This window comes from Equus quagga, chromosome 12 (assembly GCF_021613505.1).
Source record: "Equus quagga isolate Etosha38 chromosome 12, UCLA_HA_Equagga_1.0, whole genome shotgun sequence".
Taxonomy (NCBI): Eukaryota; Metazoa; Chordata; class Mammalia; order Perissodactyla; family Equidae; genus Equus; species Equus quagga.
The window spans coordinates 111,446,793-111,460,043 of NC_060278.1; the positions used below are offsets into that span (position 1 = coordinate 111,446,793).

Here is a 13,251-nt window from a genome sequence, read left to right on the forward strand (position 1 = left end):
CCCCCCCCCCCCCCCCCCCCCCCCCCCCCCCGCCCCGGGAACCACCTAGGTAGCTACTTGTGTCTCCGTATTTCTTCAGGAAGGAGGGAGTTTGACCCCAAGCTGACCCTGTCCCAGGGTGCAGCCAGGCAGCTGGACCCTGGAGAACATCTGAACCAGGGCCGGCCCCACCTGACCTCCAGGCCGTCTTCCGCAGGTACCCTGGCCCTGAGGACGCTTTGGACCAGAGCCAGGAGCAGAGCTGCAGACCCCTGGGGGAGGAGTCACCTGGGGGGCTGCTCTGGTTCTGCACCCCCCAGAGCAAGGGAGGCTGATGGTGTGAAGGCTCCCCAGGAGTGCCCAGGAAGCCAGGTGGAGCTCTCTGGGCCCCTGGACCCCTGACACGGCCTGAGACACATTACCTCCCCACCAGGAGTCTCCAGCAGCCGTCCACAGGAGAAGAGTGGAGCCCCCGGAGCAGAACGGCAGGGCCAGCCCGCCGTGAGCGCCTACCTGGCCGATGCCCGCAGGGCCCTGGGGTCCGCAGGCTGCAGCCGGCTCCTGGCTGCGCTGACCACCTACAAACGGGATGACGACTTTGAGAAAGTGGTGGCCGTGGTGGCTGCCCTTACCACGGAGAGGCCTGAGGACTTGCCCCTGCTGCAGAGCAAGTGACTGCGGAGGGGTTCTGGGGGCAGGGGGGCAGTTAGGGGGCTGTGCGGGCAACTGGGCTGGGCTGGGCCTGAGCAACGCTCCACGCAGGGTTCAGCATGTTCGTGCGCCCGCACCACAAGCAGCGCTTCCGGCAGACGTGTGCTGCCCTGACCGGCCCACCCGTCCCGGGCACGGACACCGAGCCGCCGGGACCCTGGGAGGGGAGCCCTGCCGTGCCTCCTGACCCCACCCACGGGGCTCCTGGGCCAGGTAGGTGACTTGCCTGGAGCTCCCGCCATCCCTGCCTGTCACCCTGGAGCCCCACTCAGCTCCGTGGGGTGGGCAGCAGTGAAGCGCCAGGCACCCCCCCAAACTCACTTCTCTGTCTCCAGGCCCCTCACAGCTGGACAAACCAGGGAGGACCCAGAGCAAGATCTCCTCCTTCTTTAGACAGAGACCGGTGGGGGGTGCGGGGTCTCCCAGCCGGCCCCCCGGGGCCCCCCGCGGGCACGCGCAGTCTGAGTGGGGTAGGTCTCGTGGGGGGCTGCAGGGACTGTGGGGAGTGGGGGCCAGCTGAGCAGCAGGCCCGTGGCACTCACGCGGCCCCCTTGCAGCAGGCTCGGCGTGCCCCGGCTGTGGGGCGGAGGACGCTGTCCTCTTCCAGTGCCCCTCCTGCAACTTCCACCGCTGCCGAGCCTGCTGGCGACGGCACCTCCAGGTCGGCCGCCCGACCCTGTGCACACAGCCCCATCCCCCTTGGACATGGCCTGCCAGCACCACCCCACCCAGTGGACAGAATGGGGAGGTGGGTAGCGGTGTGTCCAGTGCCCTCTGTGTCTCCACAGGCCTCTAGGACGTGTCCAGCCTGCCACACCGCCACCAGGAGGCAGAGCGTCACGCAGGTCTTCTGGCCAGAGCCCTGGTGAGTGTGGAGACACTCAGGCCCTGCAGGGTGTGTAGAGGCTGACCGCCCCACCCTGGACCAGGCTTGGACACTTCCTGTCGGGGCGTGGGCCAGACCCAGCACAGCAACCCCGGCCAAGAGCCCACCTTCGAGGGAGGCCAGTCCTGTGTCTGGGACAGCTCTGAGACAGCAGCAGGGTCTGAACCCACCTGCAAGAAGCCCTGAACCCCCCGAAGGTCTGGGGGCAGGGGGGTCAGCTGGAAGGTGTTTCCAGAACTTTACCCTGCTGCTGGCTTGTGGGGGGAGCCCTGGGGGCTTCGCAGCTGAGTCCACGACCGGGAAGGGGGTCCTCCTCTGCTCCATCCTCTGGGGGACATTCTCAGGGGCCTATGCATGGGCAGGAGACCTGCTTTTAATCAGGCGACAGGGCTCGCCCTAATAAAGCTGCTGGCACTACTGGACGCTGTTTGCGCTGCTGGGCTTGGTGGGATTTGAAGGTTCCCTGAAGGAAGGATGGGGTGTCTGCAAGGGTCCCCCTTTCACCCTGTCCCTTGTGAGGGCGCCCTGAATGCTTCGTCCCAGCTCGGCTCAGCCTCTGTGACACAGATGAGCAGAAGCTGGACCCCCCTTCCACCCTGGATGCCAGGGGCGTTGGGTCACGAGCTATACTCCTAGTGTCGGGAAGGCTGGCCCTGCACTGGGCTCGCGGGGCTGGGTAGGCGCTCGGGGAGTGCTGCCCGAGGAAGGAGGGGCCCCAGAGCTGTGACGCTGCCGACAACTAGATCAAAGCATCGCCCCCGAGGTCGCCGACCCCTCCCACAGGGGCGTGGCGAGGCCGGCCCATATAGACGCGGCACCGCAGCTGAGCCAGAGCGCGGGTGGCTGCAGGTAGGACGGGCCGAGGCTGTCCCCGCTCCAGGGCGCCCGGAGGCCGAAGCCGCCACTCCAGCTGGGAGAGGACCATGTGGGCGCCCGAGCTGCCGCTGCTGACCCCGCCGGCGGCGCTGGCGGCGCTGCCCGCGCTGCTGCTGGCGCTGGCCGTGCGCGGGGCGGCGGCGGGCGCGCCCACGTACCCTTGGCGGGACGCGGAGACGCGGGAGTGGCTGGTGTGCAGCCAGTGCCCCCCGGGCACCTTCGTGCAGCGGCCGTGCGGCCGGGACAGCCCCACGACGTGCGGCGCGTGCCCGCCGCGCCACTACACGCAGTTCTGGAACTACCTGGAGCGCTGCCGCTACTGCAACGTCATCTGCGGGGAGCGCGAGGAGGAGGCGCGGCCGTGCGGGGCCACCCACAACCGCGCCTGCCGCTGCCGCCCCGGCTTCTTCGCGCACGCCGGCTTCTGCCTGGAGCACGCGCCCTGCCCGCCCGGCGCCGGCGTGGCGGCCCCCGGTGGGTGCGGGGCCCGGGGGGGTGGCGTGGGCACTTCAGCCCGGCGAGGAAGACACCCCAGCTCCACTTGACTCCGTCCCCACCTCTCGTCCCCAGGCACTGCCAGCCGAAACACGCAGTGCCAGCCGTGTGCGCCGGGCACCTTCTCGGCCAGCAGCTCGAGCTCCGAGCAGTGCCAGCCACACCGCAACTGCACGGCCCTGGGCCTGGCGGTCAACGTTCCGGGCTCCCCCTCCCATGACGCGCTGTGCACCAGCTGCACCGCCTTCCCGCTCGGGGAGCTGGAGTCTGGAGGACCAGGTGACCCGGGGGTCCATGGAGTCAGCCTGTGCCCCTGCCGCTCAGCTCTCAGAGCTGAGTCCAGCCCTGGAACATGAGGCATTTAGCTGGCCCCTGGGAAGGGCCTCCAGAAGCCTTGTGAGGTCAAGGGGCACTGGAGGCCCCCCCCTCCCCCCCCCACAGAGCCCTGGGGTGGTAGGGGTGCACTTTAGTGCTGGCAGGTGATGCTATCCCCACCCCACCCTCGGACATAGGGAAACGGAGGCCCAGAGAGTTTAAGCAGCTTGTTTGAGGTTACACAGCAGTGAAGTGGCAGACCCTTAGTGAGGCTTCTCATCCTTGGCCACGGCCCCTCCCCCCCCCCCCCCCCCCCCCCCATCTTGCAGCCCCACTTCCCCCTCCCACTAGACTCTCAGCGGTCTCACCCGTTTCTTAGCTCAGGGATTTCCCCTTTGTCCTGCACCCTCCCAATGTCCCCATCAGGGACATCAGGGTCTGCGGGCTGACGACCTGCTGCTGGGCCTGACTGAGCCCCCGACCCCGACCCTCCTACAGGAACTGAGGAGTGCGAGCGCGCCGTCATCGATTTTGTGGTCTTCCAGGACATCTCCTTCAAGAGGCTCCTGCGGCTGCAGCAGGCCCTGATGGGCCCCAGGGGACAGAGTCTGACACCCAGGGAGGGCCGAATGGCCTTGCAGCTGAAGCTGTGGCAGCAGCTCACGGAGCTCCGTGAGGCGCGGACTGAGCCGCTGTTGGCAAGGCTGCTGCAGGCACTGCGCGAGGCCAGGCTGCCTGGGCTGGAGCGCACCATCCGAGAGCGGTTCCTCCTGGCTCACTGAGCACCCCCTTATTTATTCTACTCCCCGGCCATGCCCTCCGTGGGCACTGCCCCCAGCCTTGCCAAAGGAGGCTTCTGACCAGGCTCCTGTTGTGCTAAGAGTTTATTTTTTATAAAGCTGTGTGTCAAACTGAGCGCTCTGTCTGCTGGGAGCACAGTGGGGACGCCTGGTGGGGAAGACACCCAACGGGCCGCCCCAGTGCTCCTCAAGCCCTTGGGCTGCCCAACCCCCCATCCCCCACCAGAACAGACCCTTGATGGGGGAAGCATTGTTGACCATGGCCAGGTGGCAGGTGTGCCCCTTCCAGCTGTGGGGTGCGGCAGGGGTCCCTGAGGCTCACTCTGTGACCCCTCAAGTCATTCAAGGGTCAGGACAGCGTGGAGGGTCAGGGCTGGCCAGGGAGGGTCATTGTGGCAGACAGTGCCCAGAAGGGGCACATCAAGAAGTCCAGAGACTCCCTGGCACAGGACCCAGCTTGGACCGGCCAGTGCCAGACTGTGTGCCCTGGGTGGCCAGGAAACCCCATCCCTCTTACTCTGCCCTTCCTTCAAGTTCCACCCACTCCCAACCGATCCCAACCGATCCCAACCCGCTCCCAACCGGTGGGGATTTCCCAGAAGGACACCAGCCAGACTTCCTCCAAGGCCTGTGCGTCCCATGCTTTCTGGGAAACAAGGCTTTTCTGCTCCTGGGCAGGCTCAGATGAAGGCTTGACTGCTCCAGAACAGCCTGGGGGACTCCCAGCCCTCCCCTCAGGCTCTGGAGCCCCCTGCCTGACCCCCAAAAGGGGAAGGGAAGGGCCTCACAGCCAGTGAGTCACCTCACCTGCAGCTGGGTCCCCACCCCCACCCTGACTCATCCCTTTCCCAGCAACTCCTCGAAGGCCCCCACTGGGGAGGGAGGGCAGGCTGGAGGGACCTGACCCTCCAACACGAAGCCACCAGGTCTCTGGCTGTTGCCATGGAAGCAGGAAGGCAGTGCCCAGACAGCTGGGAGTCCACACCCAGAGCAACGATGGACAGGAGCTACTCGGACCACCTTTATTTTGCGTGCTTACCCCAGCCAGCACCAGCCAGACAGCCTCCTGCCCACAGCCTGGCCCACTGGATGTTGCCTGCTCCCACAGGGGCCGTGTGTATATGTGTGTGGGGGGGTCTCCACTCCCCCGCACAGGCCTGGAAAGGGATTTCTAGACATCTTGTCCCCAGACCTGAGGGAGACTCCACTCCTCACCCCAGCTGGGAATGCAGGCCCAGCACACCACCAATTCAGCTCCTTGGGGAGCTAGCTCACCTTCTCAATACACCCGTGCAACCGGAGTGGGCAACCATGGTTGTCCCATGTTGGTGGCAGGTGTGTGTGCTTAAGAGGGGACACCCACACCCAACACAGCCTCCTGGCTTTTCCCTTCTTGCTGAGGATCAAAATGACGCCATGTGGGGTTGAGGCGGGGCACATGGCCTCCCACACATACTTTCCCTGCCCCGTCTCAAGACTGCATCAGAACCCAAGGCCCTGCTGGCCTTCGGGGACGTGGACAAGGTCTCCCTCCAGGTGACACCAGCCCCCAGCCCACCTCCAAGATCACAGGAGGCAGAGGCCGAGGGCAGCCGTGGCCCCAGTGTCCTCCATGGGTGCACCATGCAGAGCTCCTGGAGCTCCGGAGGGTCCCACAGCTCTGGAAAGCCCTACTTCCAACCAGCTCCCCTGAGGCTGTGCCCCGGGCAGACATGCAAGCTCCAGAGGGAGAGTCAGCCTGCTCACGCCAAGGCCTCACCCCCACGGCCCCAACCGGAGCCTCAGGGGTGGGGAACTAGGTCTGATGTGGCCACAGGCCCCACTGGGGGTCAAATAGGGCTTGTGTGGTGCCCGGTGGCCCTGCTGCCCCAAATCCCCTCAGCAGAAGCCTCCAGATGCCCACGCTTTTCCAGACACAGAGAAAAGTTTGTCTTAGAGAAAAAACAAAGCAAATGGAAAAACCAAAAGGCAAAGCAAACCCAGCCCCCAGGATTGGACGGCTGGTGCCAGCAGGAGCGCTCCTCTTGTGCCCGGGGACGAGCTGTGCGCCTACGTGATATCCCTCTGTCGTGGTGGCCGGTGCACATTCCGCACAACGCACTTCACCATCCACTCGATGCCTTCGCGCACCCCTTTGCTGTGGAGACAGTGGGCATGAGGCAGGGCCGGCCGTGCCCCCGGCCCACCAGATGGGGCCCTACTCACCCCGTGAGGGCCGAGCAGGCCTGGGTCAGGCAGTCGCGCCTGCCGATCTTGGAGGTGCAGTCGCTGAATGCTGTCTTGATGTCAGGGATCGAGAGACAAGTCTGTGGGGAGGCGAGGCCGTGAGGAGCAGTGCCCTGTCCCTCTGAGGCCATATTCCCGGCTCCAGGGCAGCCTCTAGAGCTGGCCTGGGTTGGACATGAGCTCGTGGCGGGGGGCTGAGGACAGGGTATGAAGCAGTGGTGGCCCCTTGGGGGCTTCTCTTCCCAGGAGGGGTCCTGTCTGGTGAGTGGCCTGACAGGGACATGGGAGCAGGTGGCAGGGAAGAGAGAGCTGAACAGACCACACGTGATCTAGGACGCACCCTGGCCCTCAGGACCGCTGGTGGTCATGACATGTGCTCCAGAAAAGGGGCACTGCCTATACAGCACCCCCACCACGCAGACAGTCCATGCAGTCACCAAGCCACCCCACACCTGGGTGGACAGGTGCAGCTGACCAATGGCCTGTCTGTGCCACTCCACTGCTGCCCCTGGTCCTGGCAGGTGCCAACCCCAAGAGCAGCACACAGATCAAAGGCTGTGCTAACTCCCACCTTGGGGTCCCTGTCGTTTCTCTCCAGACTATCACCTGAGTCTCCCCATCACGAGGCTGCCGGCTGCAGAGGGACAGGCTCAGCCACCCTCCAGTGGAGAGAAGGCACCCAACGTGGCGGCAGAGGCCTGGGGGAGGGGCTCTGTGCACCCTGGGAAGGCCCAGCTTGGGTGTCCGAGGAAGCCAATGGCCCTCCTCTGGAACAGGCACCCCTGCCCCCTGGCAGTGGGGAGCTCACACCAAAGGGCTCACCTCAATGTCCTGCTTGTTGGCCAGCACCAGGATGGGCACACCGTCCAGGGCCTCACTCGTGACCATCTTCTCTGGCAGCGGAGAGGTGGCAGTGAGCACCCTTCCTCTGCCCTGGTGTCCCCACGTCCCTGCCAACCTCTCAGGCGGGGATGCTTTCTCTGGGCCAGGGCCCTTCTGACCCGGTGTGGGCCCAGCCTCCCCACAAGGCCAGCTCCAGACACACGAGATGTGCAGACTGGACCCAGCCATTTCCCCCAGCCCTCTCCCAGCCGTGGCCAGGCCACACCCACCGAATGCTTGCTTGGACTCCGAGAGTCTCTCCTCGTCAGTGGAGTCGATGACATAGATGACACCATGGCACTCTGCGTAGTACTGAAGAGGGGCAGAAATGGGGTGCTGAGCCATGGGCCCTCGGCTGCCCCAGGGCAGCCCCGTAGAAGACCCTTCCGGGGGCGGGGAGGTAGGGTGGAGTGGAGATGTGCCCCCTACCCCTTCAGGAAGGGCTTCTGAGCTTGGGCAGGGAGTGGCCCCCTCCCCCACACTTCCCAGTGCTGCATCTCAAACCCCACTTCAGTGTCTGCTCCTGAGAACCGCCCATGACCGCAGCCTCCTGGTGGCCAAAAGGGGAAGATAAGGCTTGGGGACTGGACGAGACCAGACCAAGCCGGTCCCTCTGAAGACCTGGAGGTGGAGAGAGTGCTCTGGTGGGTCCTTGTGCTGACTCAGACAGTAAGCCTGACAGGTGAGGCCAACACCACGTTAGAAGCAGCTCTGGCCCCTACACAGGATGGCAGGGCCAAAGACGGAACCGGCACTACCGAGCTTGCAGCTCTATAGGCCAGACTGGTGCCAGCAGGGCGGTCAGCCCTGGGCTTGCTGACACCAATGGTGTCTGTCACAAGAGCCCCTGCAACATTTAATCACCAGAGACTGGGGCCTGGGGCCAGTTATGCGGGTGCGAATGGAACGTAGGACCTCTGGGAAGACAGATGCACAAAGCGGGGACATCTGAGGGAGGGACGCCCTGGGCACAGGGCGGAACGGATGCAGCCACAGACCTGGCGAGTCAACCCCCTATCCTGATCAGAAGAGAACGTCAGGAGCACCCGCATTCTCGGGGAGCAGACAGCAGCATCTTGGCCACTTGGCCCCAGCTGTCCTGCTTGTCCATCAGAGAGCCCAGGGACCCAGAACAACTGCACATTTGACAGACCACCACACTGACTGCTACAGCAAGGCCATTCTGCTGACTGGGCAGGACGAGCCAGTGGTCAGCAAGCTCAGGGCCCTGGTGATGCATGTGTTCCCAAGGGTGGGAGACAACTGGGGAGGGGCAAGCCTGGTAGCCCTGGACAATTCTTGGGGTGCAATGAGCAGGGCACCCCCACCCCAGCACAAGACAAACTTTTCTATCTGCATTGCCACAGAGAAGGAACCCAACAAGGGGCCTCCAGTGTTCTGCAAACCACCAGCCCCACACACAGGAACTTCTCTGGCCTATGTGCTGGGCGACGGAGAGTTGCAGGCATTCTGCAGGGGCTCCAAGGAGCAGTCTGGCTGTCTTGGGGCTGAAACAAGGGAGCTGGCAGGCCCTACAGTGGAGGTCTCCAAGACAAGAAGGGCTACTGTGTGGGGTTTGCAGCAAGCCCAGTGAGAGAATCACCAGGCAGCCACTGGGGCCCCAGGCACTGGCAGAGGACTTCACTCCTGGTGTGGAACTGGGCCCTGGCAGATGGGTGCTGGAGCCACCACCATACCTGGCAGATGTACGGTGACAGCCCAGCAGTGGTGGCAGTGACAACAGCAGCACGACTGGGGCTGAGTGTGAGCAGGACCAGGGCACAGCAGGCTGCCCTGACCCTACAGCACCTGCCATGCTCCCAAGCCTGACGGCTGCGTCACATGTGGTCACATGGGGGGATCCTACACAACCAGCAGAAAGTGAGAAGGGCTCAAGCTTGGAACCTTGGCTTCTGGGTGGGCACACGCTGAAGTGTGTGGCCTGGAGGAACAGGAGCCAGAAGTCCTCCCTGTGACAGACTGCCAGGTGGTCCAACTGGTCCCGCATGTGGGTGGACGTGGCCCAAGGCTGGCCGGCATACAGACCCATGGACACCACCACACAGTCTAGATGAAGGTGTGAGGCAGACGTGAGGCAGTGTACACAAGAGTAAAGGTCCACCAGACATCCACCAGGGACAAAATGACTCAGCTGGCCCAACAGAGTGCTGCAGTGCTGGACTGCATGGGGACCAGGGACTAGGACGCAGCACTGAGGACCTGGAGAGAGAGTTAAGAACTCTACTTCCTACCCCCCGGGGACCCACAGGGGACTCTGCTGTCCATCCCCAGGCCTGGGCTCTGCAGGGCTGGGGGTGTGGTCAGCACCAAGGCAGCCGCTCAGCAGGAGACCCCCTGAGTCACGACCCCTGGCTGCCTCCTGAGCACATTGGGCAACTAGTGTCCAGGGCTCAGCAGAGACCCCTCCCTGGCAGGAGGTAGGGCACCCACTCCCTGGCAGGCCAGGGAGCATGTGAGGAACCCAGGAGTCCACCAGAGGAGGGCTCAGCAGGCAGGGGCTCAGACCCTCATGACGAGGCCACAGCACGGGCAGGAGTGGCAGTGAAGGTGGCCACAACCAGCTGCAAAGCCGGCCTACAGTTTGTCCCTCTCTCCTTCTTCCAGCTTCCCCTCAGGAGAAGGCCCTGGTCTTGGAGGATCCACTCCCCAACGCAGGGCGTGGAGGCGAGCAGAGCACGGTGGGCGGTGACTGCACAGGAACCTGTCCCTTGCTGCGGCCTGGCTGCCCAGTGGCAGGCTGTGTGCCCAGTCGTCAGCCTCTAGTTGGCTCCTGCAGGACCCACTTTGATCCACAAAGGGCCGCCTTAGCAGATCACAGCTGCCTAGAGCAGCCCACCATGGTGAGCTGCCAGGCAGCAGGGAGTCCTGGCCAGCATGGCCTGACAGGGGGCAGCCATGAGCAATTCTCCTCTCCACGGTCCCTCCAGCCCCAGCATGGGAGCCCTGCCTGGTCCTGCATCCTCTCGGCTCCCTTCCCAGGTGCTGGTCACCAATACGCACCCCAACCTCTGTCTCAGCCTCTGCTCCTGAGACCCTGGCCTGTGACAAAACATCAGGATCTGTTTCACTCCCCACATGGGTCTGGGGTTTGGACTGCCTCAGTCCAACTTAAACAGCCACAGAGGGCCTATCAGTGATCTTTTGACCACAGGACATAAGCTACTCTCCTGGTTAGAAAAGAGAGCAGGAGAAGATGCTTTGAGGGGACTAGAAAAAGGTCACTGGGTACCTGCTACTGGAGTCACACCAGAAATCAGGGCCTGGGCACTCAGTTGTAAACACATGGGCTACCGGCAAGCGTCAGGGCAGGTATACCTGCGCCCAGCACTGGGCTGGACCAACCCACCCTGCCAATCCACCAGAGGGGGCTGCCCAGGGAAGGAGCTAGGTCTGCCCTGCTCACCACTGGACCCCAGTGCTGGGCGCAGGCTGAGCTGGATACAGACTCCAGCCTTGGGGTGTCGGGGCAGGAGCACCACAGTAAGGTCTGAGAAATGCCCCAAACCTACGGCGAAAGATGAGACAGTTACTGTGGGCTTTGAAGACATCCTCCCCGATGGGGAAGGAGCCACCATGGGGAACAGGTCCTAAGCAGGGGACACAGGCCCGGGTGGTGGAGCTGAGCACCACAGGTTTGGCACCTTCCCCACATCTGTTTCTTGGCCATGTTTAGCAACACAGTCTCTAAGCTAAAAGGAACCAAGTGTGTCCTCACTGTCGGGGGAGCAACGCGGGAACTGGCAAAGGACTAGGGGAGCGGACAGCTCAGGAACAAAGTGGGTGAAGGGAGCTGCTGACAGGAGGGAAGGACAATGATGCTGAGGCTTCCGGAGGAGAGAGAGGAAGAGGCCCAGGGGTGCCACCTGGGGAGAGATGGCCCGAGGGGCAGGCAGTGCACGGCATCCGTATTACCTTGTCCCACAGAGACTGCAGCTCCTCCTGCCCCCCTAAGTCCCAGAACAGGAGGCGAGACTTTCCCACATCGACAGTGCCAACTGGGGGGAGAAGAAAACGGGCGAGGCTGTGGCCTTGATCCCTGACACACCATCTCCCAGCCCTCCAGGGACAGTAGGCCACTCTGGTGCTCCTCCAGGACCGGCCCACGGAGCTGGAGCAGAGGCCTCACACACAGGGCTCTGCTGCCTGCCTGCTGGCCTGAGAACATCACAGCATCCTCAGGGGTCTGCCCCCCAAACCCACAGCCCTAAAGGACCCCCTTACTGTTTAGACCCACGGTGGTGGTGATTTTGGATAGACTCATGCCCTTATAGTTCTTGTTAAACCGGGTTTTTGACTGCTCCAGGAAGGTCTACGGAGAAGGAAAGAGAGGTGTCAGATAAGGGCTGGAGAAGTTTCCAAGTCTGTTTCCCAAATATCCCCCCTTGGACCCATTCTTCTAAAACAAAGCAAAACAGAACAGTGTCTTGCGTTTAAAGCAGCGGGTGCCAACTGTCCCGCGGCCTTAAATGGGGTTTGGATCCTGTCTGGGCAGTGGATGTGCAAGTGAAGGAATAAAATCAAAAGGACCAGGGGATGTGGGCACAAGAACGCACCGTCTTCCCGGCATTGTCCAGACCCAGGATGAGGATGCAGTACTCGTCCTTCTGAAACATGTACTTGTACAGGCCCGACAGCAGCGTGTACATCCTGCCCTGGGCACCGCGAGAGACCGGTCACAACGATCCGACGGCGCCCCCTCCCGCCAGCTGCCCACAGTGGTGGACGGCGCCCGCGACCCAGCCCGCGGCTGCCCAGAGCTGGCCTGGGGCACTCCCGACTCCCCGCGCCGCCCGACCCTCTTCCCCGCAACTCTCCCCATCCCTCCGGGCGTCTCCCTGGCGTCCTCGCTCAGGGGCGTTCTGCCCCCAGAACACAGACCAGATCTCTCCTCCTCCTTCCCAGTCACCGCCGAGCCTCCCTCCGCTGCCCGCCCGGGCCCCCGAGGCGCTCCCCGGCCGGGTAACCCCGCCCCTCCCACTCCGGCCCGCGAGGAACAGCCGCCCCTGCCCGCCCGGGAAACACGGCGAAAACCCCGGACGCCCGCCTCCGGGAGCGGCGTACGTGTGCGGGGCCTCCCGCCCCGCCCGGACACCGGTCTCCGGCGCCCGCAGGCCGGCCGCCGCGACGGCGGAGCCCCGTCCGCCGGTCCTCGGGCCCGCCCGGGAGGCGGAGACCCAAGCCGCCTACCTGCGCCCGCGGGCCGCCGAGCCTGACCCCGCGGACCCGCGCTGACCCGCTGACCCCGCGCTGCGCCCGACGGGTCTCGGGCCCAGGAGTCCGGAAAGGGGCGGAGCCGTCCCGGCGGCCCCCGCGCCAGGCACTTCCGGTGGCGGCCGCGCTCGGGAGGAAGCGCGGGTCGGCCGTGAGGGCGGAAGCGGGGCGCCAGGCCGCTCTAGCCGGTGAGGCGGCGGGCTCTCTATGGCCCGGCGGGGCGCGGAGGCGGGGGCGCGGCGCCGAGGGGGCCCGGCCGGCGGCGACGCCGAGGCCCGATGGAGCCGGCGGCGGCTCTTCCGCCTGGAGCTGAGCGCCGCTCCCCGCCTGTCTTCTCGACCCGGCGGCGGGACCGCGAGCTGCTCCCGGCTCCGCGGGCGGCCCTGAGGGGGTCCTGAGGGCCCCGCGCCCGCCGGCATAGGCTCCCGCCGGCTCACCGGCTTCTCTCCCCGCAGCGCCGGCTCCCGGGCCGACCCCAGCATCCGGGCCGCTTCCCGAGGACCCAGGCGACCCCGCCGCGAGACCCCGGGCAACCGCCCCCACGAGCACCCGGGCGCCCCCCGCGACGACCCGGGCCGCCCCCCGGGGCCGGGCGCCCTCGGGATGGACGAGGACAGCCTGCAGGCCGCCCTGCAGGCCCACGGCGCGCAGCTGCGGCAGGTGGAGCGGGCCCTGCGCGCCGGCCTGGACGCCTCCGAGCTGGCCGACCTGCGCCGGCTGCAGCGGGACCTCCGCGAGCTGATCGCGCTCACGGAGGCCAGCCTGGCGTCCGTCAGGCAGAGCAAGCTGCTGGCCGCGCTGGACGGCGAGCGCGCGGCGCAGGACGAGGCCGAGCGCCCGGCCTTCCCG

General features: G+C 65.2%; 4 protein-coding genes across 13 annotated transcripts in view; 3 read left to right on the forward strand and 1 right to left on the reverse strand.

The window, feature by feature from the left end:
* RTEL1 (regulator of telomere elongation helicase 1) overlaps positions 1 to 1,620 on the forward strand; it is a 42,376-nt gene extending 40,756 nt beyond the window's left edge. For 2 of the 7 annotated variants that reach the window (XM_046678872.1, XM_046678874.1), the window contains exons 31-36: positions 80 to 196; positions 413 to 646; positions 742 to 903; positions 1,026 to 1,160; positions 1,248 to 1,351; positions 1,479 to 1,619. In XM_046678872.1, the coding sequence (XP_046534828.1) occupies positions 80 to 196; positions 413 to 646; positions 742 to 903; positions 1,026 to 1,160; positions 1,248 to 1,351; positions 1,479 to 1,559 (833 nt within the window). In that variant the 3' untranslated portion in view covers positions 1,560 to 1,619. The other 5 variants (XM_046678878.1, XM_046678879.1, XM_046678873.1 and 2 more) reach the window with 4 other exon arrangements.
* Positions 1,621 to 2,362: 742 nt separating this feature from the next.
* TNFRSF6B (TNF receptor superfamily member 6b) lies at positions 2,363 to 4,177 on the forward strand. Of its 2 annotated transcripts, none has more exons than XM_046678883.1 (3): positions 2,363 to 2,926; positions 3,023 to 3,226; positions 3,808 to 4,177. In XM_046678883.1, exons 1-3 carry the CDS (start codon positions 2,500 to 2,502, stop codon positions 3,936 to 3,938), a joined length of 762 nt encoding a protein of 253 aa, XP_046534839.1. In that variant the 5' UTR covers positions 2,363 to 2,499; the 3' UTR covers positions 3,939 to 4,177. The 2 variants fall into 2 exon arrangements, with proteins under 2 accessions (XP_046534839.1, XP_046534838.1); XM_046678882.1 differs by having other exon boundaries at positions 2,489 to 2,926; positions 3,761 to 4,177.
* Positions 4,178 to 5,070: 893 nt separating this feature from the next.
* On the reverse strand, positions 5,071 to 12,508 carry ARFRP1 (ADP ribosylation factor related protein 1). 3 transcript variants are annotated; one of them, XM_046678880.1, is made up of 8 exons: positions 12,379 to 12,508; positions 11,745 to 11,843; positions 11,413 to 11,500; positions 11,104 to 11,186; positions 7,401 to 7,482; positions 7,111 to 7,181; positions 6,268 to 6,368; positions 5,071 to 6,199 (listed from the first exon to the last, which is right to left on the reverse strand). In XM_046678880.1, exons 2-8 carry the CDS (start codon positions 11,835 to 11,837, stop codon positions 6,112 to 6,114), a joined length of 606 nt encoding a protein of 201 aa, XP_046534836.1. In that variant the 5' UTR covers positions 11,838 to 11,843; positions 12,379 to 12,508; the 3' UTR covers positions 5,071 to 6,111. The 3 variants fall into 3 exon arrangements, 2 of the variants coding, with proteins under 2 accessions (XP_046534836.1, XP_046534837.1); XM_046678881.1 differs by having other exon boundaries at positions 11,745 to 11,838; positions 12,379 to 12,494; XR_006891089.1 differs by lacking the exons at positions 5,071 to 6,199; positions 6,268 to 6,368; positions 7,111 to 7,181; positions 11,745 to 11,843; positions 12,379 to 12,508 and having other exon boundaries at positions 7,680 to 11,186; positions 11,413 to 11,478.
* An 88-nt stretch (positions 12,509 to 12,596) lies between these two features.
* Positions 12,597 to 13,251, forward strand: part of ZGPAT (zinc finger CCCH-type and G-patch domain containing) — an 18,897-nt gene continuing 18,242 nt past the window's right edge. Inside the window, exon 1 of the mRNA XM_046678065.1 lies at positions 12,597 to 13,251. Coding sequence (XP_046534021.1) covers positions 13,006 to 13,251 — 246 coding nt within the window. The 5' untranslated portion in view covers positions 12,597 to 13,005.